Here is a 24,811-nt window from a genome sequence, read left to right as displayed (position 1 = left end):
TCGCGCCCTGCGCATGCGCACAGCCCGCGGCGGTTGGCTTGGTCAGGGAGGGGAGGTAGTTCTGCGGGCAGCCATGAACGGGTTTGGTGCTGCGGCGCCTCCCTCGGGCTCCAGCGCAGCGGCCCGGAGCGACAGCCTGGAGAAGATCGACATGTCCCTGGGTGAGGAGGGCCCCCGGCCTCCCCACTTGTGTGTCGATGATGGGGGGGTTGGGAGGTGGACCGAACCAAGTGTCGATGTAGCGGGGGGGGGAGGGCGGGGAGATTTGGGCTGCACCAAGTGCGCCGTAGGGTGAGGGGCTGCGGTGGTACAGGCTGGACCCGACCACTTGTAAAGATGTGGGGGAGGGGAGAGAACGTTGGGCCCCGCTCAGTTAATGGACTCTTCCGGCTGGCTCAGAGCACTGGGGAGGCCCCCGGGGGGGAGGGGCGTGACCCCTGCTCCTTGACCCTTGATCCCTGCCTGCCTCCTGGGCTGGGGACTGGGCAGGCCTGTGCCCTCCACTGGGGCCTGCGGCTGCGCTCAGGGGCCCCTTGCTGAGGAGTGTTGGGGGGCAACTGGTGAGCCAGGCTGGTACCTCTGTGTTGGGCACGGCCAAGGGTTGCCCACACGCATTGCCCATTCGAAGTGCCTGCTCTGCCTTGGTTTCGCAGCTGGGTCCCCCAAAAGAAACCCAGGGAATGGGGAGAGTTGACAACCCTTTACCGAGTCGCTTGCTTCTCCTCTTGACAGGCTGGGAGTCGACCAGCCCAGTGTTTCTCACCCCGTGGGTCGCAAGTGCACGCAAAGGTGTCGCAAGCAAACTTTAAAAAATGGCTTTTCCTTTTAAGAAGGAAAATGTGGGAAACTGGGGCTTTCACCTTGCAGGCTGGCAGAGATCCAGCCTGCTTGGGGGGCCCCTTGCCCCACACCACCTCCCTCCCCGCACGCTGCAGGCAGAGGGTTGGGAGTGAGGGGCACCGGCAGGGCTGGGGTGCTGCTTTTTCTACATAAAACTATTTACTGGGTCCATCGATGTTTACAAATGGGTCCTGGTACAAAAAAAGTTGAGAACCACTGAATTAGGTGTTTGTCAGAAGAGCCAAGTTAAAACTGGCGATGAAACGGTGTCTTCTCTGCTAACCACACCAGTGTTTTGATGTTTACACTGTCTTAATCCTGTTAGTCTGCCTGTGCTCCGTAGTCTTCCAAGAAAACCGGGCAGACAAGACCCAACTTTCTCCTATAAAAACATTCTTTATTGAGGGGGGGATTATATTGCTTTTATGCCAATGCATAAAAGGGAGTAAGACCCTATGGGCATTTAGACACGTGCTTCAGGAGCAGGGGGCACTTCAAGTAGAGCGGCTCTGAGAGCCACTGTAATTAAAGTGCCCAGAGCATCTCCTGTCTCTGTGTCCCTGTGCTTAAAAATGGTGGTGGGGCGCTTTAAGTAAAGCTTGTAGTTAAATTGCCCCTGCCACCCTTTTAAAGTGCAGGGATGCTGATACACAAGACACCAGAGTCTGTTGGAGTGCAGTAATAGCCATGCTTCAGCACTTGATTAATCAGGTCTTTTCTAATGTGTTGTAGTTACAGCGCTTCGAAGCAGCCTCGCTGCTCATGTACAGGCACCCTAAGTTTTCCATTCCTTTTAAAATACCTGGGTTTCTACAACTTGCTCTGGACAGTTAAGTAGTCTTGGTGAGAAGCTAATGGACCTGCCCGTTTGAATGACTTGCGAGATGTTGCTCAGAACTCTCCTGGGTACAGAGGTTTTTTTGCCTTGGTTTGTATATGGTAGGGCACGCTGGTTCACTTCATGTCCACAAATGCTGAGCTTAGCAAAGATATTTAAACTGGGTGCTTTGTTCTAGTGTAGTATCGCTTTAGTTTTTTTTTCTCTTTGGAACCAGGTTATCTGATGATGACGTACTAAGGAGCTATTCTAGGTGTGTCAGTAATAATACCTTACAGAGAAATGGTGATGTGTCATGAATGATGCTGTTTAGACACTCTTCTGTTCGTGCTTTCCCTTATCTGGCTTGTTGCTAGGGTAACTTATATTTCTATGGTCCACTAGCTAAAGTTATGTAATTTTCTGTAGGATTGGAATGATGATAAAGCCTAAAATCCCACGTCTCTCATGTTGTATCACCGTAGTAGTTCCTACCACACTGATGAACTGTGTCTGATGCTTATATATTATGGAGCATCAGGTCTGAGGTTAGGCACCGACTTGGTAATTTAGCCTGACTTCCGCTGTTCCATCTGTGATTTTTACCTTTTGTGCTTAGGTTGAGGCAGGAGAATGCCCAATGTGTCAGCTAGTGATTAGGGAATGAATGGATTATTCTTCCAAACAAGACAGTCATGGTCACTTAAAGTACACTCTTGGGGAAACTGGCAGCCTCTTCTATGGCAACAAATTGTAGTGTTTCAGGTTAAAGTCTGAAACGGCAAGAATCCAGGTTCTGAAAATGTAGTGGTAGGGGACTGAATGTTTGGGAGAAAATTCCCTTTTTTTTTAAAAGCATAGGAATATGAGGCCACAAGGGACCTTGATCACCCATTGATGTACCATCCCGTTATACTAACAATTATATATTGAAAGACGGTTATCACATCTTCCCCTCAGTCTTGTCCTGGTTAGACCGAACAAACAGTCATTCAGCCTTTTCTCGTAGGGCATGTTGGCTTGTAATTGTTGTTGGTCTCCTCTGGACCTCTCTAGTTTCATAGATTTCATGGACATTAGGACTGGAAGGGACCTTGTGAGATCATTGGGTCCAGCCCCCTGCCCGAGGGGCAGGAAGTCAGCTGGGGTCAGGTCATCTCAGCGAAATAACCATCCAAGCGTTTCTTGAAAGTATCCAGAGTAGGTGCTTGCATGACTTTGGGGAGAATCTATTCCAGACTCTGGAGACTTGGATGGTAAAGAAGTTTTTCCTTATGCCCAGTCTAAAATGGTTTTCCAGCAGTTTGTGACTGTTAGACCTTATCTTCCCTTGGGGTGCCCCGGTGAACAGACATTCTCCCAGTTCCTGATGCACACCCCTTAGATACTTATAGGCTGCCACCAAGTCCCCTCCTGAGTCTCTGCTTCTCCAGGCTAAAGAGTCCCATGGCTCTCAGTCTCTCCTCATAAGACCTGTTTTCTTGACCTCTAATCAAGCATGTGGCTCTCCTCTGGACTCTCTCAAGCTTTTCCACATCTTTTCTAAAGTGTGGAGCCCAGAATTGGAAGCAGTACTCTACTGCAGCCTCACTAAGGCTGAGTAAAAGCATGCCCTACCACAGGGGCGGACTGACAATGTCAGTCTCACCTCCATCCTTGGTAAAGTCTTTGAAAAAATCATCAAGGCTCACATTTGTGAGAGCCCGGCAGGGCAAATTATGCTGAGGGGAAACCAGCACGGGTTTGTGGCGGGCAGATCGTGCCTGACCAACCTAGTCTCTTTCTATGACCAGGTTACAAAATGCCTGGACACAGGAGGAGGGGTGGATGTCGTATACTTAGACTTCAGGAAGGCCTTCGATACGGTATCCCACCCCATACTGGTGAACAAGTTAAGAGGCTGTGATGTGGATGACTGCACAGTCCGGTGGGTGGCGAATTGGCTAGAGGGTCGCACCCAAAGAGTCGTGGTAGATGGGTCGGTCTCGACCTGGAAGGGTGTGGGCAGTGGTGTCCCACAGGGCTCGGTCCTTGGACCGATACTCTTTAATGTCTTCATCAGTGACTTGGACGAGGGAGTCAAATGTACTCTGTCCAAGTTTGCAGATGACACAAAGCTATGGGGAGAAGTGGACACGCCGGAGGGCAGGGAACAGCTGCAAGCAGACCTGGACAGGTTGGACAAGTGGGCAGAAAACGACAGGATGCAGTTCAACAAGGAGAAATGCAAAGTGCTGCACCTAGGGAGGAAAAATGTCCAGCACACCTACAGCCTAGGGAATGACCTGCTGGGTGGCACAGAGGTGGAGAGGGATCTTGGAGTCCTAATGGACTCCAAGATGAACATGAGCCGGCAGTGTGACGAAGCCATCAGAAAAGCCAATGGCACTTTATTGTGCATCAGCAGATGCATGACGAATAGGTCCAGGGAGGTGATACTTCCCCTCTATGGGGCGTTGGTCAGACCGCAGTTGGAGTACTGCGTGCAATTCTGGGCGCCATACTTCAAGAAGGATGCGGATAACCTGGAGAGGGTCCAGAGAAGGGCCACTCGTATGGTCAAGGGCCTGCAGACCAAGCCCTACGAGGAGAGACTAGAGAAACTGGACCTTTGCAGCCTCCGCAAGAGAAGGGTGAGAGGCGACCTTGTGGCTGCCTATAAGTTCATCACGGGGGCACAGAAGGGAATTGGTGAGGATTTATTCACCAAGGCGCCCCCGGGGGTTACAAGAAACAATGGCCACAAGCTAGCAGAGAGCAGATTTAGACTGGACATTAGGAAGAACTTCTTCACAGTTCGAGTGGCCAAGGTCTGGAACGGGCTCCCAAGGGGAGGTGGTGCTCTCCCCTACCCTGGGGGTCTTCAAGAGGAGGTTAGATGAGTATCTAGCTGGGGTCATCTAGACCCAGCACTCTTTCCTGCCTATGCAGGGGGTCGGACTTGATGATCTATTGAGGTCCCTTCCGACCCTAACATCTATGAATCTATGAATTATTTCGTGTGGAGGGCCGCTTACTGAGTTTTGCCAAGCCATCGAGGGCCTCGTGACAGGCAGCCTGGAGCAGATAAATATTAATTTTCTAAATTTTTTAGTGGTCCCGTGGGCCGGATAGAATGGCTTAGCAGGCCGCATCTGGCCTGCGGGCCTCATTTTGCCCACCCCTGCCCTACCATATACAAACCAAGGAAGTTTGTTCATGTCTGACTTAAAAGTGTGATGCCCAAAGTAGAATGCAGTATTCCAGCTGAGAAGTCAGTGGTCCCAAGTAGAGGTGAAGCCACCACTTCTTACATACAATGCTCTGGTTAATATAAACCAGAATAAAATTTCCCCTCCCTTTTTTTTTCCTCAACAGTATCACACTGAGAATCACACTTAGTGTGTGTGGTTCACTAGAAGCCTTAGTTTCTTTTTTGCTGTACTGCTACATAGCCATTTATTTCTCATTTTGTGTTTGTGCATCTACTTTCTCCTTCCTAGGTGTAATGCGTGTATTTGTTGAATTTTATCTTGTTAATTTTATCTTGTTAACTGGGTCCTCTCTCCAGTTTCCCATTTTTGAATACTGATAGTGTTTTCCAGAATGCTTGTGAATCCTCACAGGTTGGTGTCATCAGCAAATTTATGTAAGCACATGGAAATGTTGGATAGAGCCAGATCTACAACAGACCTCTCTGGGACCTCATGTCAAATGTCCTCCTAGCCTGACCATTGATTGCCAGTCTCTGAGAGTGACTTTATTTTAAAGTTTTATATCCACATTAGTGAGCTTTCATCTGAACCAGTATTTCATTAGCTTATGAGAATACATTATGTTACAGTGTTGAAAAATGCAGCATATCTCTTGCTTCCCCCTTATCCACTCAGCTCACCTCATCGTTTTAGGGGGGGGATTTAATCGCAGCCTTCAACTCCCTGCAGGGGGTTGCAAAGAGGATGGAGCTGGACTGGTCTCAGTGGGGGCAGATGACAGAAGGAGCAATGGGCTCAAGTTGCAGCAAGGGAAGTTGAGGTTGGATATTAGGAGAAACTTTCTCACAAGGAGGGTGGTGAAGCACTGGAACAGGTCACCCAGAGAGGTGGTGGAAGCTCCATCCTTGGAGGTTTTCAAAACCCAGGTAGACAAAGCCTTCGCTGGGATGATGTATTTGGGGCTGGTCCTGCTTGGAGCAGGGGGTTGGAATAGATGTGACCTCCTGAGGTCTCTGCCAACCCTCACTTTTCTATGATTTCTACCAACATGGTCTGTTCTTTACAACCCATCTCGGCTGTTTTTATCATGTCATTATCTTCTAAATACTTACATTGGTAATTTACCTTTCCAGGGGTAGAAGTTAGGCCAACTGTTCTATAATTTCCTGAGTTCTCCTTTAGAAAGGTTGGGATAATGCTTGCTTTTTTCCAGTCCTGTGGGACCTTTCCTATCTTGCACGAGTTCTCAGAGATGCTTGCTAATAATTTTGAGATTTGTGTAGCCAGCACGACAAGTAATGCAGGGTGAAATATATCTATTTTTAAAACAGATCTAAGGTTCTTGGGTGGTTTTCCTGTTTGGAGAATAAAGTTAATGAAAAGTGTAGAACAAAATGATGTGCTGACCATGGGTGTACTTAACTAACATTGCTTACGAAGCTGTCATTCCTATGGTCCCCCTTGTACTGTCTAGCTTCCATCATTTCCAAAGCTACTAATTGCTTCTGGGCTGCTTGTGGCAGCTCTGGAAGGTGTAGGGAAATAACTCATGTTTCTGTCCGTCTTCTTTCCCCAAACCTTTGAGAGTCCTTCCCCTTCACCATTTCTAGCCCAGCTTAAGGAATCACAACTAGTTACAAAATAGACAGCTACTATTCTAGTTAGTTTGCAGTTAACTATAATTCAACTAACTTACAAAGCAGACAGCGGAGCTGAAAGATGCTGTGCACGTTAGTGGTGTATGTGCTTATCTGCATATCTGCTGTTTGTCACAGCTGGTGGGTTAACAAGAAACTGGGATTGGTATTATGTTATAGTGAATTATATACACATGTGGTACACACACAAGCAGAGTATGCTGCATGTCATATGACTACTTTCTCTCCTGGTTAAATATGTGCTTACAACGCTATGTGATAAAATGTGTGCTGTTAATGTAGTCAAAATCTGTAGTATTATAGAACCAGTGTTTCTAAAACCTTAACTGGTATTTCCGGGCTTTGTATCGTTAACAGTGTTATGTTCTCAGACACTTCATTTGAAACAGATTTCTTGGAAGGCCAGATTCTTCTGGTTGCTTTGTACAATCACCCTCAAAATGCTGATCTATTTCCAGCTGCTCAAATTGTCTCCAGAAGCTGCTCTTTTAATAGCTGCCACAAATTGCCACATGACTGCTCTGTGGATATTTAATACACTCCACAAAGAAACCTGTCTGTAGTACAGAAATATTTGCGGCATGGCACATGAGGCTGTCTTATTGTTTAAGGATAAAGCGTTTTGTATTATAATAGAAACTTGATGTGCTCGGTGAAGCTGCAGTTTAAAGTAGTCATACCTCCAGCAGAATAATAGTTGTGTTGTAAAGCAAAAGTCTTTTGAGCATGGTTTCACGTACACCTCTGAATAAGCATTACCACATGCCTATTGATAACTGAGGTGAAGTATACCAGGTAGGGGTGCACCGATTAAGATTTTTTGGGTTGATACCAATGGCCGATTATTAATGAGGCGTATCAGCCGATACCAATCCAATTGCCGATATGCAGCCTGGCAGCTTGGAGAGCAGCTTCCAGCTGGTAAGTCTGTAGGCGGGTGGGGAGGGAAAGGGTATGGGGTGGCAGATTGAGGCCCCCATGATGAGGGAGGGAGTGAGGCTGGGGCCAGCGCCACTGCCACCTGCCCCGAGAGCAGCCTCGGCCCAACCCTGAACCTGTTCAGCCTCCACAAGAGAAGGCTGAGGGGGGATCTAGTGGCAGTCTACAAACTAGTCAAGGGGGACCAGCAGGCATTGGGAGAGTCCCTGTTCCCACGAGCACACCCGGGAGTTACAAGAAACAACGGACACAAGCTAGCAGAGGGTAGTTTCAGGCTAGACATTAGGAGGCGCTACTTCGCTGTCAGGACGGCTAGGACCTGGAACCAACTTCCAAAAGAAGTGGTGCTGGCTCCTACCCTGGGGGTCTTTTAAAAAAGGCTGGACAAACATCTGGCAGGGGTCGTTTGACCCCAATACTCTTTCCTGCCACGGCAGGGGGTCGGACTAGAAGATCTCCTCAGGTCCCTTTCGACCCTACCAACTATGAACGCCCCCCCACCCACACCCCTGGGAAGAGCCCAGTACTGCCCCTGGCCTCAGCCTGCCCTTGCCCCATACATTAATCTGTGGGGCACATACTCCCCCCATGCCTCCCTAGGGGTGCATGCAGCAGCGGGAGTTGTCCCTGCTTCACCATGGGGGGCATCAATCTGCCCCTCTCTTCTCCACCACAGACTTACCAGCTAGATGCTGCCCTCCACGCTGCCAGACTGCACTCTTGACTGCGTGCATGTTGCAGCTGCACCCAAGCCCACAACATTTTATCAGTGACATTATGGTCTGCATCAGCCAAAAAGAGCTGACTGCTGATAATGTCAGTTTTCCTTTTATCGGTGCCAATACAATGTGGACCGAGGTATCGGTGCACCTCTAACACCAGGACAACAACATGGCACAGGAAAGCTACTGCTATTCACTGGGCTGTGTAAGCTGTTGACTTTTCACTGGTTAGCTGAGCTTTAGGTTCTCCAAGAGCAATATGTAATGCAAGATAAATACTTAAGGAAGCCTGCGTACAAGGACTACAGGGTGTAACTTGCAGCAAATAATAATTTTATTACCCTTTTAAAATAAGTCTAAAATGCATCATAAATCTTTATTTTTGCAGATGATATAATTAAATTGAATAAAAAAGAAGAGCGAAAGCAGTTTTCCCCCCAAATGAGGAGAGGGCTGCAGCAAAACCGAACTCGACAGTTCAGAATGAAGGGGACCAGGTGGGGAATCCAACAGCAGAAAGGTATGTGCCTTATGAAAGTGCACCCAATTAATGTGAGTACTGTGTGATGATGTCACCTGCTAAATTAAAGCCAGACGGCAACTCTTTTTGAATCTAATGCAAATGTACAAGTTCACTTGATGGCTTTTTAAGTTAAATATCTTCCAAATAGCGTGGTATAAGTTGGACATATGTATGTGATTCCAGTGTCAGTGATTCCATGTGGGATCAGTGTTTGGCAGAGAGGGGCTGCCAAACTCCTTCAGGAGTTAGGTACTCTTGCTCATCTCACCAGCTTTTTCTTGGAAGTAGTACTGATGATACTTTGTGAACTATGTTTAGCCCTCTTCTTGGGTGGGGAGAAGAAGGTCTCACAATAGTCTGTCTTAGGTAAATTAGGAAATGTGTTTGTGAACCCCTAACACTCACTTTTCTAGACCTAAGCTGCTACACCCAGGGCATTTTTTACACGTGCTCCTGATATACCACCAGGCACTTTTAATTAGCAAGCCAAGCTAATTAAAAGCACATGCACATCACATGCATCAGCAGCGCAGGCATGCCTCCACACTGAGAGAGTTGGTTTTTTTTAGTTCAGAGTGCACCACCACCATTTTCTCAGCATGGAGGCGTGCTGCGCTGCTGATACATGTGGCACATGAAGCTGCTTCACGTGCTCCAGCGGACTCGATTAGTTGAATCTGCTCCGATGTGCTGGATTTCCAGCACGGTGGATCAGGCTTCCTGCATGTGTATAAGTGCCCAGGTGTTCTAGCTGCCTAGCAGCCCTCTCTGAGGGATGCTGCTGTCTGTCTTGCCCTTCCGCGTCCTGTTGCAGCTCTAACCGTGTCTGTGTTGAGACTGCAAAATGAGCCTTAATGAAAACAGAGTTCTTTACTTTCCAGAATGCACAAAGGGATGGTGAAGTATATCTGAACCAACTGTTCCAGTTCTTTTGTGAATAAACATCTTGTCATGTCTCACTATTCAAGTGCACAATTGTCACAGTAGATCAAAGGTGTGTGAGAGAAGCGTGCAGACAGGAAGCGAGAAAGGGACTAGGTTTACAATCACCATTTAAGCAGACCTAACTTTACTCAAGGTTTCATTACTAATTACCAGTATTTGCAGCAAACAGGATTCATCTGCTCCTGGGGGATTCCTAGTTGCTAACCTGACACATGACTTTTACCCTTGCTGAAGTGCTAACTGAATCTTCTGACATTTGGGGTTTGAAAAGTACCTTTTCAGCCCTGGACAATAAACTATTGACTAATCAAAAGTGTGTTGCCTCATCAGAATTTGTGGTGCTAAAATGAATAATGGGGAACTCAAATTATGAACGTATTCATTTAACAGCAGTTCACCTGACTAGCAGCTGTCTAAGAAAATTCCAGTGTAATCTCAATTAAAATACTGGAAATGTTCATACAACTTTTGTTTGTGTAATCTGTAACCCCACAGTGCTTCTTGCTTCAGTGCTTGATTCTTTTCTAAAGTGTGTTTTTAGCACAAACTGTGGGATATTGTGTGTGGTAAGTGCCAGAACGTGAACTTTGTATGAAAACTAAGTTGGTGTCCTAACGAGTTTATCGTATTTGGAAAGCTTAAATGCTTCCTCACACACGTGCAGCCCAAATTTAAATGGTCTCCTGTTTATATAAATGAGCTCCTTGTGTCCCTGGTGGGCCTTTGCTATTACTAGGTTTCGGTAAAGGTGAATACTATTTTTTTTTCTAAACTTCTGAGATCTTGAAAAATCACGTTCTTCCCTGGAGGGCTTTTCAGGATTCCTTCTAGCTGAAAATGAGCCCTGATCCAGTTCATGTTAGTGTTGTCTTGTGCTCTGAACAGTTCTCAAGCATCTCAGTATTTTTGCACTATTGCCATTTACCTTATTCCAAGAGTCAGCAAATCTTTTTCTATTCATGATCAGCTGCAGAAACTAGAAACAGTAATGCTGAGCTCCTTCCTGTTTCAGAGTTGGTTGTCAATGTGCTGCCAAGTTCCTACAGAGGTGAGGAAGGGGACGAATAGATAGTTGGAGAGGAGAGTTTAAAAGCTCTATTCGTTCTTCAGCTTTCCTTACCCATTCCCAACAGAAAAGCATTTTCATACAATCCTTCACAAAGTGAGCAAGTGACCTACCTAAAGTGAAGGCTTTTGCTTCTGACTAACTTTCTGGTCCATTCTGCTGGGTAAAAGCTAATTTAACCATGCAGAAACTGGATCAATGAGGTACACTAAAGCTGCATGGTCCATATTTACTCAATTTAAGGTCAAGCCTGACCTTGGAGAACTGACTTATGCGATGCTATGGTAAATGAAATGAGGCCAATAACTACTGCTTTAAATCTTATGATAGCCAAGTGACATGCCCTCCATAAATACAGTGTGCTGAAAGCCAGAGGCTGTGGTACCTTTTTCTGAAACTGGTCATTAATTCTTATTTTTTCTATGGTAGGCTATGGTAAAAACCGTTTGGGACGCCGAAAGAAGATAGCCGGGAAGAAGCGTCCCTATGGAGTCATAACTGGCTTGGCAGCCAGGAAAGCGCTGGGTGCTCGCAAAGGAATTAGTCCCTTGAACAGACAACCACTTAGTGAGAAGGTAGGAATACAATTCTCATAGCTTGTCTTTTTTTGACAATGGGAGGGCTATATTTAAAACATGACAAAGAGAATACAAGCCAAATGAGTTATCTTAATATAATATAGGGGTATCTGGTAAAAACATCAATGTTAACTGTCGGATTGCAGATCTTGTTATGATATTTAGTTCTTTGGCGGGGGAGGAAACACTTCTGAATTGAATTCTGCTGCTACAATAGTTCTGGCCTTTATCAGGTCACTATTCTAGAATAGTGTAACTTAGTTAATACCATGCTTTCCCCACTCCATTTCTGAGTTCAGAGCTGCAGTTTACAACTAAAGGAGTTAGCTCCAGAACATGAAACTTTGTGGCACAAGAAGGCATCTTGGACTAATATCTGAAGTAATATAAATTGAGGACAGGAGTGTGTATCAGGGTGGGAGTAATGCAAGTCGCAGCAGTATGACTCCTTAACATCTGCACTTTTTTTTTGTGTTAAACCTAAGTTTAGGAACATGGAATTTATCAAAGTGACTTGGCGTTACACTGGATTGGGTTCTAACAAGATTTGGGCAGGAGGAGAGAAGAAAGCTTTGTTTAAGGGGCAGAAGAAGTGTGTTCCTATGTAATTTGAGGATAAGCTAGAGGAAATTGATGGAAGTGATGTGAAATCTTATGGGGAAGTGTGATGAAACAGGATTCTCTCAGGGTCCTAGAACTGTTTCATAGATGTTAGGGTCGGAAGGGACCTCAGTAGGTCATCAAGTCCAGCCCCCTGCCCTGGACAGGAAAGAGCGCTGGGATCAGATGACCCCAGCTGGGTGCTTGTCCAGTCTTCTCTTGAAGACTCCCGGGTTGGTTGTATTTCTAATAGACTTGTATATTTTCCAAATGTAAATACTTGTTACAAGATCTGGATAGGAAGTTCTAGCTAAACTTGACTCCGTTTTTTGGTAGAGGAAAGAATACAGATACTAGCATTATCTGTTTAACGAGGCAGGTCTGATGCAGGGTTCAGTCTCGTTTTTCAATGAACTGATCAGTGGGGCACTTAAATCTAAGTAATACATTTTGAATAATATTTAAGAAAGGGCATCATCTAACAAAAGCCTCTGGAAAACTATTCAGATAGTTTCTAATTTTTTTCATTTCTAAAGACCCCACAGCGAAACTACCCAGCCTTGAAAAGGAAAACGACCCTCCAGAGGCAGCCTGACATGCAGAGAAAACAAGTTTCGGCGCTCAGGAGACCTGTCCATTTAAATCAGAGGTGAGCTTTTCTCAGTGAGCTATGGTGAGATGCTGCTTCTAGGTCTTCCCTTTGACCTGATAGTGAGTTCTGTTTCTAGCGCCACTGACTGGACAGCAAGACATCTGATCTTTAGTGGGATAAAATCCCATGTGCTTAATAGCCTTGATCATTTTGAAAGTTGAGCATAGGTTGAATGTTACAAACAACACATTTGTACACTCGTATTTGTTGGAGCTGTTCAGAAACTGCATTTTTCATTGTGGTTGGTTCTCTACCTCCATTTATTTACTTAGTTGATTTTGCTGAGCAGATGTCATGATTATACGCAAGTAGCCAACACAGGAAATCTTATATCCTTCTAACTTTGCAAGTGGCAAATCAAGTGACCTGCTCTTGCTGCAAGTTCCTTTATGGGACTTGCTGCCATCTTCAGTTTTATAGAAGTGATTTGTATATTTAGTTTCCTCCAAAATTATCCTTATCTGTTAAACTGCCACTAAACCTGTTCATCTTCTTTTTTAAAAATTACCGTGTAAAAATAAATGTGCATGTTGTAAGCATGAAAGCCTGTAGCAACTGGTGAGATTCCTTTACGCCATCTAGCTCACTTAAAATTTCATCTTTTGGCACCCTGTGTAAATGATGTTCCCATCTAAAACAGGGTACTAGCAAAGGCTGGGGGCACCTGGCTTAATTCTGTTGAACTCTGTGAAGGCTGTGTTCTATTTTGGGCAAGATTATATAAAGGATTGTCCATCCAGGAACCATATAAGGGGAAAACCCTCTGGTTTTGGCAAAATAAGATGCAAGCTAGTACTGTGCTCTTTAGTGGAAATTGTAAACAGGCAGACTGAGGTGACCCATGGTTAGGGGTTTTTTTAATTATTAAACAGTTGTCAGGCCATTTCATGTAGCAATAAAACAAGGTGCTGTCACTGGCACTTCTCATTAGAAGGAGTTCTCCAGTTGGGAAAACCACCATCTACAGGGAAATCAAACATGATGAAATCAGTATCTTGTTGCATCATTTTGTCCCTTTCCTGATTTAAACTATTCCTCTGTGAGTTTCGTTGGAGGCAGTTGTTCCTGCAATGATCTCAGAGTAATTCAGCAACATGAATAGCAGTAGCATTCAAAAAGTTTACTGCATTAACACAGTAGTGCTGATCTCACTTCTTTTCAATCCAGGTAAAGTGTTTGGCTTTTTCCACAAATCTGAGCCTTTGATATCAGAATCACAGCTCTTTTGCTGTTAAAAGTGCTCCTTTAACTCAAGAGAGAAAGTTCATAATTTAGAAGTTCTGAGAAGATTTTAGGTTTTGGTAACATTTTCTCTCTTCAGAAATAGATGCGACAGACCACAGTTGAACAATTTTAGCTTTTTAAATATCGATTATCTTTTGCTTGCAAATTGGCTGTGCCTCAATATCAGTGTGTTTAGCTGACTTAAATACATCAATACACTAATCTCTCAGAAGAGTCCAAATGGAACTGGGACGTGTTGCAGAAGCATAGAGCTGAGAGTTAGCAATTATGTTTTGAGTACAACTGAGACACAGATGTAGGCAGACTTTGGCAAACCACTTAATCTCCCTGCTTTGAATTTTTCTTTTCCTATCTAATTAGTAGTGTTAAGAGGAATTAACACTTGCTAAGAGATGTGTATAGTTTTGCTAATGAAGCCACAATTAAGAGGAGAGCTAAATCGGAATAGCGGGAAGGACTGGATGGTCATCTACGGACTCTTGAATAAATAAATTAACAATCCTATTTCAGTCCTTGGTCTACTCAAGATTAATTTGATTTGGAGAAAAATGTAAGTGTATTAAAATTATTCCTCCCTCATCAGAATAAGCAACACTGAAAGGCTTACTTCCTACATTGTACCATTGCACGCTTTTTATTTATTTATTTTTTTTGTCTTCAGTGATGAATTTGTAAGTGGATATCTTCTCCCTGATTCCTTTTTAATTCACAGTCTTGTTCTGATTTTTCTCTAAAATGAGGCTATCTTCAGAAACTTTAGGTAACTTTTCTTCTCAAAATATTACAGGAGTAACGTACCGTCCCCTTTTGCCAGGATTGGAAATAAATTGAATCAGCAGAAAGACACACGTCAAGCAACTTTCCTCTTTAGGAGGGGTCTGAAGGTACAACAAATACTACTTAAAATCAGTGATGTAGTGACTTCCTAAAGCAGTCTTGTTTCAGTGAATTTGAGTTCTCATGTTGGTGCTGAACAAACACACCTGGTGTGTGTTTCTTTCTACTGTGGCATAGAAAACACTTCAGGTTGGCTTGCAACAGGGTGTTTTTGCCTTCCAGAGAAAAACCTGTTCCTATCTTGCTCTGCTTTGCTGTTTCTGCCCACCCCCAGTGCAGCTGACTTATTCTGAGACCTATTAGTATTTCAAGTTAATGGCAAGTTCTTGCTATTTCATTTTGAAGGTAAATGGTTGAAACTGATGTGGGCTGCTGAAGTTGCCTTCATTTGATGGATGGAGCAGCAGTGAGCTTTAGAAATGCCTAACTTAGGTTTTACAGTTGATTAAAACTTCTGATGTTTGACTTTCAGTTGTTCTGACAAGAGTCAAAGTAAATGTAAAATGGAGAGGGAAAGTTTCCTTCCGTTTTTCCTTTGTGGCCCGGTCCTGTCGGACACTGAGCCCATGCAGAGCTCCACTTAATTCTGAGAGGCTGTGTACAGATGCAGGCTTCATCCTTGCTGAAGGTGTTTAGAAACTTATGTTGTCATGTTCTTAAACTGCAATTTCAGGAAGTGAAATGTCTCCAAACCCTGCATCTCTATTGCTGTATTTCCAGGTGCAGGCACAAGTGCAGCCGACAGAAGAACATCTAGATAATCAGCCGGTGAAGAGAACTCGTCAGTAAGTGCTTCATCTGAAAATAAGACAGGAGTGGTCAGTCTGCAGCATGGGTGCCACAAGTGCCATGAGCAGACAACACAGCGGCAGAAAGCATCAGATCAGACAGGGAGCACAGAACAGAAAGCAGAGCAGCTGATTGGGCGAGGAAAAGGATCAGAGTGGCACTAAGGGAGGTGTGGGGCTGATTTGTGGCACACCTGCACAAAAGGTTGCCCCCCCCCCCCCCCCCAACTGTTCTAAAGCATTATATGCATCAATTGGTGTAAATTTTACTCCTGTTTGTGGAGGTTTCTCTTGTGGGCTTCTGGGTTTTCCATCCTGCTTACCTTCTAAAGCAGTTCTTAAGTTAAGTGGAGACATTTTCTTGCACGGGATGCAAAAGTGGGATCTCATGCCAGTTCTAGAACTACAAACTAAGCTCTGTCCTCAGTCCTCCAACAATTTGATGTTCAGTTAGCACTGCTGTCTCCTCCCGCTGTTGTAGCTTCCACTTTACCTAACTTGAAAGCTCAAAGCTGGTAAACTGCATGATGCATGTCACTCCAGCAATTACACTTTAAAGAACGAGGGGGATTACGTGCCGGGCTTGTAAGAAGGCAGATGGGCATTCAGTCAGAAAAGAGTCTGCTACCCAGGCTCTTCATAGGTAAACAAAAGATTTTGCTGCACGTTATACAAGGAGGAACAGACAGGTCAAGTGAAGGCAGCACTGGCCACTGAATCACTGATTGTCACCCTTGGTTTTGATGGAAAGGCCAGGTTGGTCCTGTGTGCAGTAAACCTTTTCAGAAACCTGCCCTAACTCTAGAGCTAGATAAGATGGAGGAGGCAAAGGACTACATTTGTTTAGTTTGTGTAGATTTGTAGCATTATTCCCAACCAGTGTGTTCTGGAAAGCTGTTGGGAATGTGCATTTCATGTGGTTTGCTGGAGTTCCTGTCTGGATAAGTGATTCCTCTATTTTCAAACTAGATGGCGAACTTCCACCACAAATGGAGGGATTCTGACTGTATCTATTGACAATCCTGGAGCCATTACATCCCTAGTGTGAGTAGAATATTTTGAACACTCTTTTAAGTAAATGTTTTTGGACCAAGTGCTGCAGGCTCTTCACAACTCCTGGTCCCAGTGAATTGAGTGGGAGTTAGGCTCTGATCTTACAGTGCATTCACAGGCATATCTGGATTGTTTCTCAGCCTGTGTTCAGGTAAGTGTTGGGTTTCACTTGAGGCCCCTCAGTTAGGAGGTTGAACTGAAAAGTTTGTGGCAGCTTAAAATTGAGGTGGATGAACTTTTGCTTTCATCCTCAGCTTTCTTGCGGTCTGATCTGGCTGATTTTCTTTCCCCTCTGAGTCGGAACAACCAAGGGCCACTCCTACTCCACCTCCTAAGTGTTTAAGTGTGATCCCTTGCTTAAGTCACGAAAAACCATTGAATAGAAAAGACAGGAAGGAACTCCTTCTCCTGGCTGTGGTTTTTTTTTTTTTTCCTTTGGTTTCAGGCTAATATGACAGCAGGTTGCAAAAAATAAATGCAGTTAGGAATTTGATGAAGGTGGACTAGGATGTCACTTAGATGCCAAAGAAGTAGTATGGGCTGTGGTCAGCATGCCTCTGGCAGTATCTGGATCTTTGTAGAGATCACAGTGGATTTGAACCTAAAGCAAGTGTTCCTGTGCCCCATGTTGCAAATTTGACAGAACAGTTGCTGTTATGATATTTATGCTGGGTCTTTGGGCAAAACTTAAATTGGTGATACGTGCCCTTGATGAGGAACTCAACCAGGCTTGTTCTTTTGGTAGTCCCCTCTTGCAATAATAGAGTCATAATTCAGGCCAAAAACAGACAACAGTTTGATTTGGATTTGAAATTGATCCCAGACCTTGCAAATGGATGAGCCTATTATCCCTGTGAAGTATCCAAATTAACACTGCCTCAAAACAATTACAGCTCTAACTGCCATTTAAGTCTACTGTGTAAAGGATGGTCTCTGCCTATTTTGACGTGAGGCAAATCTTGGATTAATTGGCCCCAGTTTAAATGGGTGTCTGTTTTTAGCCTCTTCCTCAGTGGTACTGGGGGTTTGAAATAAGGCTGAGGTGAAAGTGCTTTCTCTCTCAAACTCTTCTAGCCCTTTTAAAAAGGTATTCTTAGTAGTATCATCATTTACATCTTGTTTAAAATCAAGGATTCTCAACTCTTAACTCGATGTTACACTGATAAATCCTAACTGCATCATTGATAAATTACATGACCACATGAGCGTTGTCAGAGGTGGTCTTTTTACCTTGCATTGTCAGATGTGGTAAAGCATGCCTGTTGTTATACCAACCCCTTTATTCAGTGTGCCATTTTAAAGCAGTCTGTCTTCTCAGTTCCCAGAAGCCACGCCTCGCTCGCACTCCGATGCCCCCATTTTTAATGAAGAGGAATCAAACTGAAGAGAAGAAGATTCCCAAAGGAGTTCCATTGCAGTTTGATATTAACAGCGTTGGAAAGCAGGTAAAAGCTATTTTGCGTTAGTTTTTTGGAGAGTAAACGCCAGTGAAGAGATGTCTGAGTTTGAGAGAATGTGATACCTGTTTAATGACTAAAAAGGAGGGGACTGTTAATCAAGCTTGTTATGTAATCTTGCGCACACACCTATGCTTTTGTGTCTGCTCCCGCATCTGTCAAAAGTCTTATGTGCTACCTACCTTGCATAGGATTTCAAACATCTAATAAATCTTTGTTTTTTAAAGAGTTGATGTCATGGAATGAGGGATGGCAAACACAAACCACGCTCCTTATTCATGCATGTCATCTGTTTGCAAGACAGATGGCTGCCTCCTAATACTTCCAGCTTCAATTGGCACATTGAAAACAAAGCAACTCTTTAAACAAATTGATAATACGCAGTTGGAAAACACCATTTGGTGTTTAGTTGCATTTCTTCCTGTGAAGATATACAACTCCACTCTTACTGTAGACAAAGGGAAAAAAAACTAATAGACTTGTTCTGGTAAATCTCTTATTTTGGAAAAACAAAACTGCATGTTTGCATAGTTCCAGGATTTGGGCTTTCTGTATCTAAACAAAGTTGCCAAACCAGATTGCACAACTAGGGAGTGAGAACAGCTGTGTCTGAATGAAAAAGGAAAACTGCGGGTGGGAGATTCTCATTTAAGATATAAATTCAAAAGATCAGGAAATACAAAAGTAAAAGCTCCAAACACTTTACACATCCAATCACACATGTATATCTTAATTCTACTTTGAAAAAGCACCATCGTGTCATTGTGGCACTTTGTTAGTCTTTTGATGTTTCTAGATCAGGTTTTTCCTTGGTGAGTACTCCTCTATTCTGCCCCTGTTACCTGGTATCTGACAGTTGCGCTGAATTTCTTCCTTCTGGGAATAATTCCATATAATGAGAAGTCGATAGTTGGACTCTAAAAGAACATTAAGGGAAATGCTAGCCACAATGGAATAAGTTACTGAGCCAACTGTGCAGACTCTGAAACAACAAGTTCAGAGCAACGGAAATCTATATCGCTGAAACTAGCAGCTGTGGATTTGAATCCACAAGGAGGAGCAAGTCAGAGTAAAACATCTGCATTCAGTCTTTCTTACCGCTAGTCAGAAGTTTGTAACTCCTAATCTGACATTGTCTTGATGTTGTATCAATACTCACTATTGATATACCCTTGCTTTTGTAACCCCCCCCCCCCTTCAATAGATTTCATAGACATTATGGCTGGAAGGGACCCCGGAAGATCCTCAAGTCCAGCACCCTGCCCAAGGGGCAGGAAGTCAGCTGGGGTCATAGGATCCCAGCAAGATAAGCATCCTAATTTCTCTTTAAGGCATTCATTGTAGGTGCGTGATCCACCTCCGGTGGCAGACTATTCCAGACCTTGGGAGCTCAGACAGTGAAGAAACTCTTCCTTATGTCTAGCCTGAAATGGTCTTGCTGGAGTTTATAACTGTTCGACTTTGTCATCCCTTGGGGCACTCTGGTGAACAGACATTCCCCCAGATCCTGGTGAACACCCCTGATAAACTTATAGGTGGCCACCAGATTGCCCCTGAGCCTGCGCTTTTCCAGGCTAAAGAGTCCCATAGCTCTCAGCCTGTCGTCGTAAAGTCTGTTTTCCTGACCTCTGATCATGCGTGTGGCTCTTCTCTGGATCCTCTCAAGCTTCTCCACATCCTTTTTGAATTGAGGAGCCCAAAACTGGACACAGTACTCCAGCTGCAGCCTCACCAAGGCCAAGTACAAGGGGAGAATGACATCCCGGGATTTGCTTGAGAAACATCTATGGATGCAAGCCAGCGTTTTGGTCACTTTACTAGCCACAGCATCGCATTGAAGGCTCATGTTCATCTTGTGGTCAATCCTGACCCCCAAGTCCTTTTCATCTGTAGTGCTAACCAGCGTAGCACTGCCAAGCCTATAAGGATATTGCAGGTTTTTCCTCCCAAAGTGGAGAACCTTGCATTTTTTTGGTGTTGAACACCATCAGGTTCTCATCTGCCCATTTCTTGAGTCTGTCAAGGTCAGCCTGGATCATCCTCCTGTCTTCAGGTGTGGACGCTTTAGCCCAGAGTTTGGTATCATCGGTGAACTCGGCCAGTCCGCTTCTGACTCCAATGTCCACATCATTAATGAAGATGTTGAAGAATATAGGTCCAAGGACAGAGCCTTGGGGGACCCCGCTGGTCACAGGGCACCATGTTGATTGACTTCTGCCAACCACCACCCTCTGGGTCCGACCACGGAGCCAATTCCCCAGCCAGCGGATTGTGGTGAGGTTGAGGCCGCAGTTGGCCAGTTTTGCCAAGAGGTAATTATGGGATACCAGATTGAAGGCTTTTTTGAAGTCAAGATATATAACATCAATCTCCTCTCCCTTGTCCAGGTGATAGGTCACCTGGTCGTAAAAGGAAATGAGATTGGTCAAGCAAGACCTACCCGCAACAAACCCGTGGTGGGTATCCCTCAGGATGTTGCCGTCAGCCAGTCAGTTGAGAATGACCTCTTTACTAATCATACTAGTTAAAAACTAGTAACCTACGGCCTTCAGCATTCATATAACAAAACTTAGGTGATGGGCAAATTCACAACCAGATAAAAAGTGGAAGCTAAAGCCCAATGAAAGACAGCCAAGCTACCATGGTCTAGCTTTCGCTTATCATGGGGTAAGGGCATGTACACAAGAAGTGGATGCAGAGCAGCTGATGCATGGTAGCCTCACCCTGTTTATCCTGTGATAAAGTGTGTGTCCACACCATAGGTATCTCTTTCTGCATGAATTGGAATCTGATGTTACAGAGCTAGGCGAGGTCCATTCTCATTGCCCAAACTCTTACTTTCAGTCTAATATGTTTGCAAGCTCTATAATAAAGTGACTTTATTTTTCAGACGGGAATGACTTTAAATGAGCGCTTTGGGATCCTGAAGGAACAAAGAACAGCCCTGTCTCAGAACAAAGGAAGCCGTTTTGTAACAGTGGGTTAGACTGTCAAAAGGACTTGTGTAAAGACTCCATCCGTCTAAGAAACTGAGATGAAAGTGGGCAGAAGAATACAGCACACGTCACTGAAATTCTCCAGACTCTTTGTTTAGATGCCGACAAAGCTGAATCTTTGCTGCTTTTACTTTGAATAGTAAAAGATTTTGCCCCAGGCAAAAACTGGGGAAACTGATCTGGTTGTTAAGTGGCGTCATGTCCTGATACAAAATGATTGCATAGCCCTGCTGGTGATAAAGGCAGACTATTTATTTTGGTTCCTTTCACAGCTGAAGTACAAATGCGAGGTAAAAGTTCCTATTTGTTACGGTGGCAATTTGGTATCTGCTCCTCCACCCCCTGCCGGAGTGAAGATCGTGTCAATATTTCCATTACAAACTGCTCTTTTCAAGGGTCAAAATCTGCCAGAAAATGTCCCTCTGGACTAGTTTGGCAGAGAGCCTCAGTTTTGAATAGTTTGTTAAAAATGTAACTGCCTCTTTCCTCAGAGTTTTGATTGCAATGCTTTGGGCACTCAAAGATCTTTTTTTTTTTTTAATTATTTTTCCCCCTTGGAGACCTCAATATTTTGCAATATTATTCCCAAAAAACAAAGCTGTTGGCGGAGAGGTCAAGAACCTAAGCGAATAGTCTTCATCCCTGTTATCCTTAAGTGTTTCAAGTCAGGATTTGAGGCTTACTGTGTGCTTACTGTGTGCACAGGAGAACCTTACAGCGCAGCTATTTGTACTTTTAACAGCCTTCTCTGTAAGCGGAACGTTTTGGTCTCCTACTTTTGTTACAAAGCTCTGGCTTTTTCCTTTTTTTTTTTAAGGTTTTTGTTTTTCACAAATGCAACTAAATAATATTCTGTTTTTTAAATAACTTTAGAAGGATAGGGCTGACTTTTTTTTTTACAAGAGGGCGAAACGCGTGAGGCTTCCTGACCCAGACATGCAAATCTTGCCCATTAAGCATTTCCTCAGTCTCCTGAGAAATTGTCAAAGGGAAGGTATCAAGTGGCACCTATTTGTGTATACCAAAGAGAGGTAAAAGTAGGAACTTGATGGAAGCAATTAGACATCTTTACACTGAAGTTGGGGACGACTCGCTGAGAGAGCGAGCCTGCATCCTGCTGGCATTTGTGCAGAAAGTTGAGCATGTGCATGTAGTTACCTACCTGCATATAGCTTTGCACCTGCATGGATATCTGCAGGATGACAGCCGGATCGAGGTGTCCTCGCTGTGTATTTCATACCTCCAGGAGAAACGAGGCACCTCTTCAGAATTTTTCACAGGTAAAATTACACTTTATCCGTGAGCTAATGGATTTTAAACTGTTTTATAGTAATAGGGTTTAAGTACAGTCAGGTAAAGGGAACTGTTGGCTTGCTGTATGCACAAATGCCTGTGGTATGAGGTGGTCTTAATTTCCCTTGCTTGGAAGAGTTTGGGTTTGACTTCTTACAAACCTGGTTCCTGTGTATTTCTTTCTCTGAAACTCCAAGTAAATGAGGAGTTTCCCCTGGACTGGAGCATTTAACAGCAGACGGGCTTTTCTTTTCATATAGCAGTTTTAAAATGCAGCCTTGATGCTACTCAGCCCTTAATCTTTTATTTTTAACTTTGAAAATGTACCTTAGCAAAAAAAAAAAAAAAAAAAAAAAAAAAAAAGCCAGACTAAACTAATAAGCGTTAAGGTTTTTTTAAATTACTAATAGAAATTTTGTTGAAAAAGTCCCTCTGTTACAGTTTAAGTAGGTAACGTGGTGTTAGTCATCCAGTTTCAGTATATGCATTCCTGTGTACCAGGATGCAACGAAAAATTCCTTTTGCATCAACATAGATGCAAAACATTGATGCAATGCATCACGAAAAGCTAGTTTGTATTTAATGAGAAGATGCTTTACACTGTACCTTTTGGTATTTTTTGGAGAAGTTATTACACTTGGATCTATTCTGAAGCTGTTATTTTTTTTTTTTTTTTTTAAATAAAATGTTACAGGTTTCATACTGTCTGTGCCTATTAAAGCTTTGGGCAATACACTCATTTCTAATATCCTGCCATGGGCAGTCTAGTAATCAAATGCAGCTGTTCAGTATTCAAAAGGATGTGCAGAAGTGTAGTTATAGGTTAAATCTGCATTCTGCTGAGTATAACATCCTGAAAAGTGACAAGCACTTCTCATGTTCACAGTGTGTGTGTCATGAATTGAGTTAGATTAAACACACTAAATTTGCCTCTCTTTTTTTAGTAAAAGCTTTCTAACTGAAAACTAGTGTAGCCCAACATGTTGCCAATTCAGAATCTATCAGTGTGTGCATCACTTTTCATACTATTTTAATGGGGGACACTGATGGGTAGAAACTTGACATCAGTATTACAGAATCAACATGTTTGTCCTGGATAGATTCTGCCAATTCTATCTATTTCAAATAAGATCACTTTTCAAAGAGATGCCAGCAGGAGATTTAGATTTTCAGTATAATGCCACTTCAGATTCTGGGGGGTAGGAAGAATGCAGCATTTTTAGATGGGGTTGAGAAGATTTTTGGATGTGGTGAGTACCTGCCTGGATCGTCTAAATTCTCTGCTTTCCCACTACCAGCCTAGGCCTGAATGGTGGTCCTGTTCAGATGATGTCTGGGGAGATACTCATGGGTCATGTCCACACGAGCGCAGATGTTTTGTTCCCTGGGGACAACTTGCAGCAGGACACCTTGTGGTACTGCTAGTTGTCCCAGGGGAACTCCTATGCCATGTGCCCTCTGGCATGTGGCAGGTTACCCTAGATGGGGTAGGAGAGGCTGGGGCCAGCACTGTGCTGGCTCCAGCAGCCTTTCCCGGGGGCCTCCTGGGGCTTCTGCTGGCCAGGCTCTGGTTTTGAGCAGCGTGCGTTGCCCCCATGTGCACTGCTCCACTTTTTTGCTCAGGTTTTTTTGACCCCTGGATATGCAGGGGTCAAACCCTCCCTGCCCCCAACGCTGCTCCCTTGAGTCAGGAGAACAGCTGAATGTGTAGTATGTGTTTGCAGTGCCACATACAGCACAGCTGTGCTCGTCTGGATGTGGCCGTGGGGTTTATTGCAAAAAAGTACATCTTTTCTCCCTGAAGGACAAGGTGAGTTCTTGTGCAGATGTTTCACATTGCTAGAATGACTTATCCATTTTATAATGGGTAAGACCATCCAGTCAAGTGTTTGGAAGGGTTACACTTCACAAAGATGCACTAATCGTAGCAAAATATCTGGCTGGCCACGTCTAATCAATAAATCTGATCCTTTTTTAAGAAAAGCATGTGGTCCTACTTCAGTGTTATTTATCAGTAGGTTATTTGCACATTAGAGTTATCTTATCCCTACATAGGCACTAAATAAGTATCTATTAAAACTACATCTAATCTTGAGCTGAATATAATGGCAGTAAACAGCAACACAGGCTAAGTTTGATCCTTTTTATCTTGCGTCAAGTCTGGAGGGAAAATGCTGGGAAATGGCTATGCAAATGTTTTTTCTGTTTAAAAAAGCCTATGTTAAGTTGAAAGTTAAAATAAAATGGCAGCTGTTTTAAGTGTTCATGCTTGAAGCATAGGGAGTTCATGCGCCAGAGGAAAGGAATATTGTCAGATTGCTTCTTGTGATTTTTAGTTTGAAACTAGCATAGGGCAGAAACCTAACCTGGGGGATTGTATGCCGCTCTCTCCTGAAGTATGGAGAAGCTTGAAAGGCAACTATCAGTACAAAGTACGGGGATAGCTGTACTGAATTAGCAGCTCAGCTGCTGTAAATGCACAAACCAAGCTGCACCAGCGGAGGTGGGGTTGTGGTTTTATCTGGTATATATTTGAACTACAAAAAAAAAAATAACACACAAACCCTTGGTGTTTAAAGTCAAGCTCCTGCTGCAGTTCTGGTGTGAC

The 24,811-nt window shown here is 44.0% G+C and overlaps 1 protein-coding gene across 1 annotated transcript; it reads left to right on the top strand.

Moving 5' to 3' along the window:
- On the top strand, positions 1-22,903 carry FYTTD1 (forty-two-three domain containing 1). The gene is made up of 9 exons (XM_006264157.4): positions 1-161; positions 8,559-8,690; positions 11,134-11,279; positions 12,419-12,531; positions 14,567-14,663; positions 15,337-15,401; positions 16,374-16,448; positions 17,776-17,902; positions 20,805-22,903. Exons 1-9 carry the CDS (start codon positions 14-16, stop codon positions 20,898-20,900), a joined length of 999 nt encoding a protein of 332 aa, XP_006264219.2. The 5' UTR covers positions 1-13; the 3' UTR covers positions 20,901-22,903.
- Positions 22,904-24,811: the final 1,908 nt, after the last annotated feature.

Source organism: Alligator mississippiensis, chromosome 7 (assembly GCF_030867095.1).
Source record: "Alligator mississippiensis isolate rAllMis1 chromosome 7, rAllMis1, whole genome shotgun sequence".
In the NCBI taxonomy this organism is placed as follows: Eukaryota; Metazoa; Chordata; order Crocodylia; family Alligatoridae; genus Alligator; species Alligator mississippiensis.
This window is presented reverse-complemented; position numbering and strand designations above follow the sequence as displayed.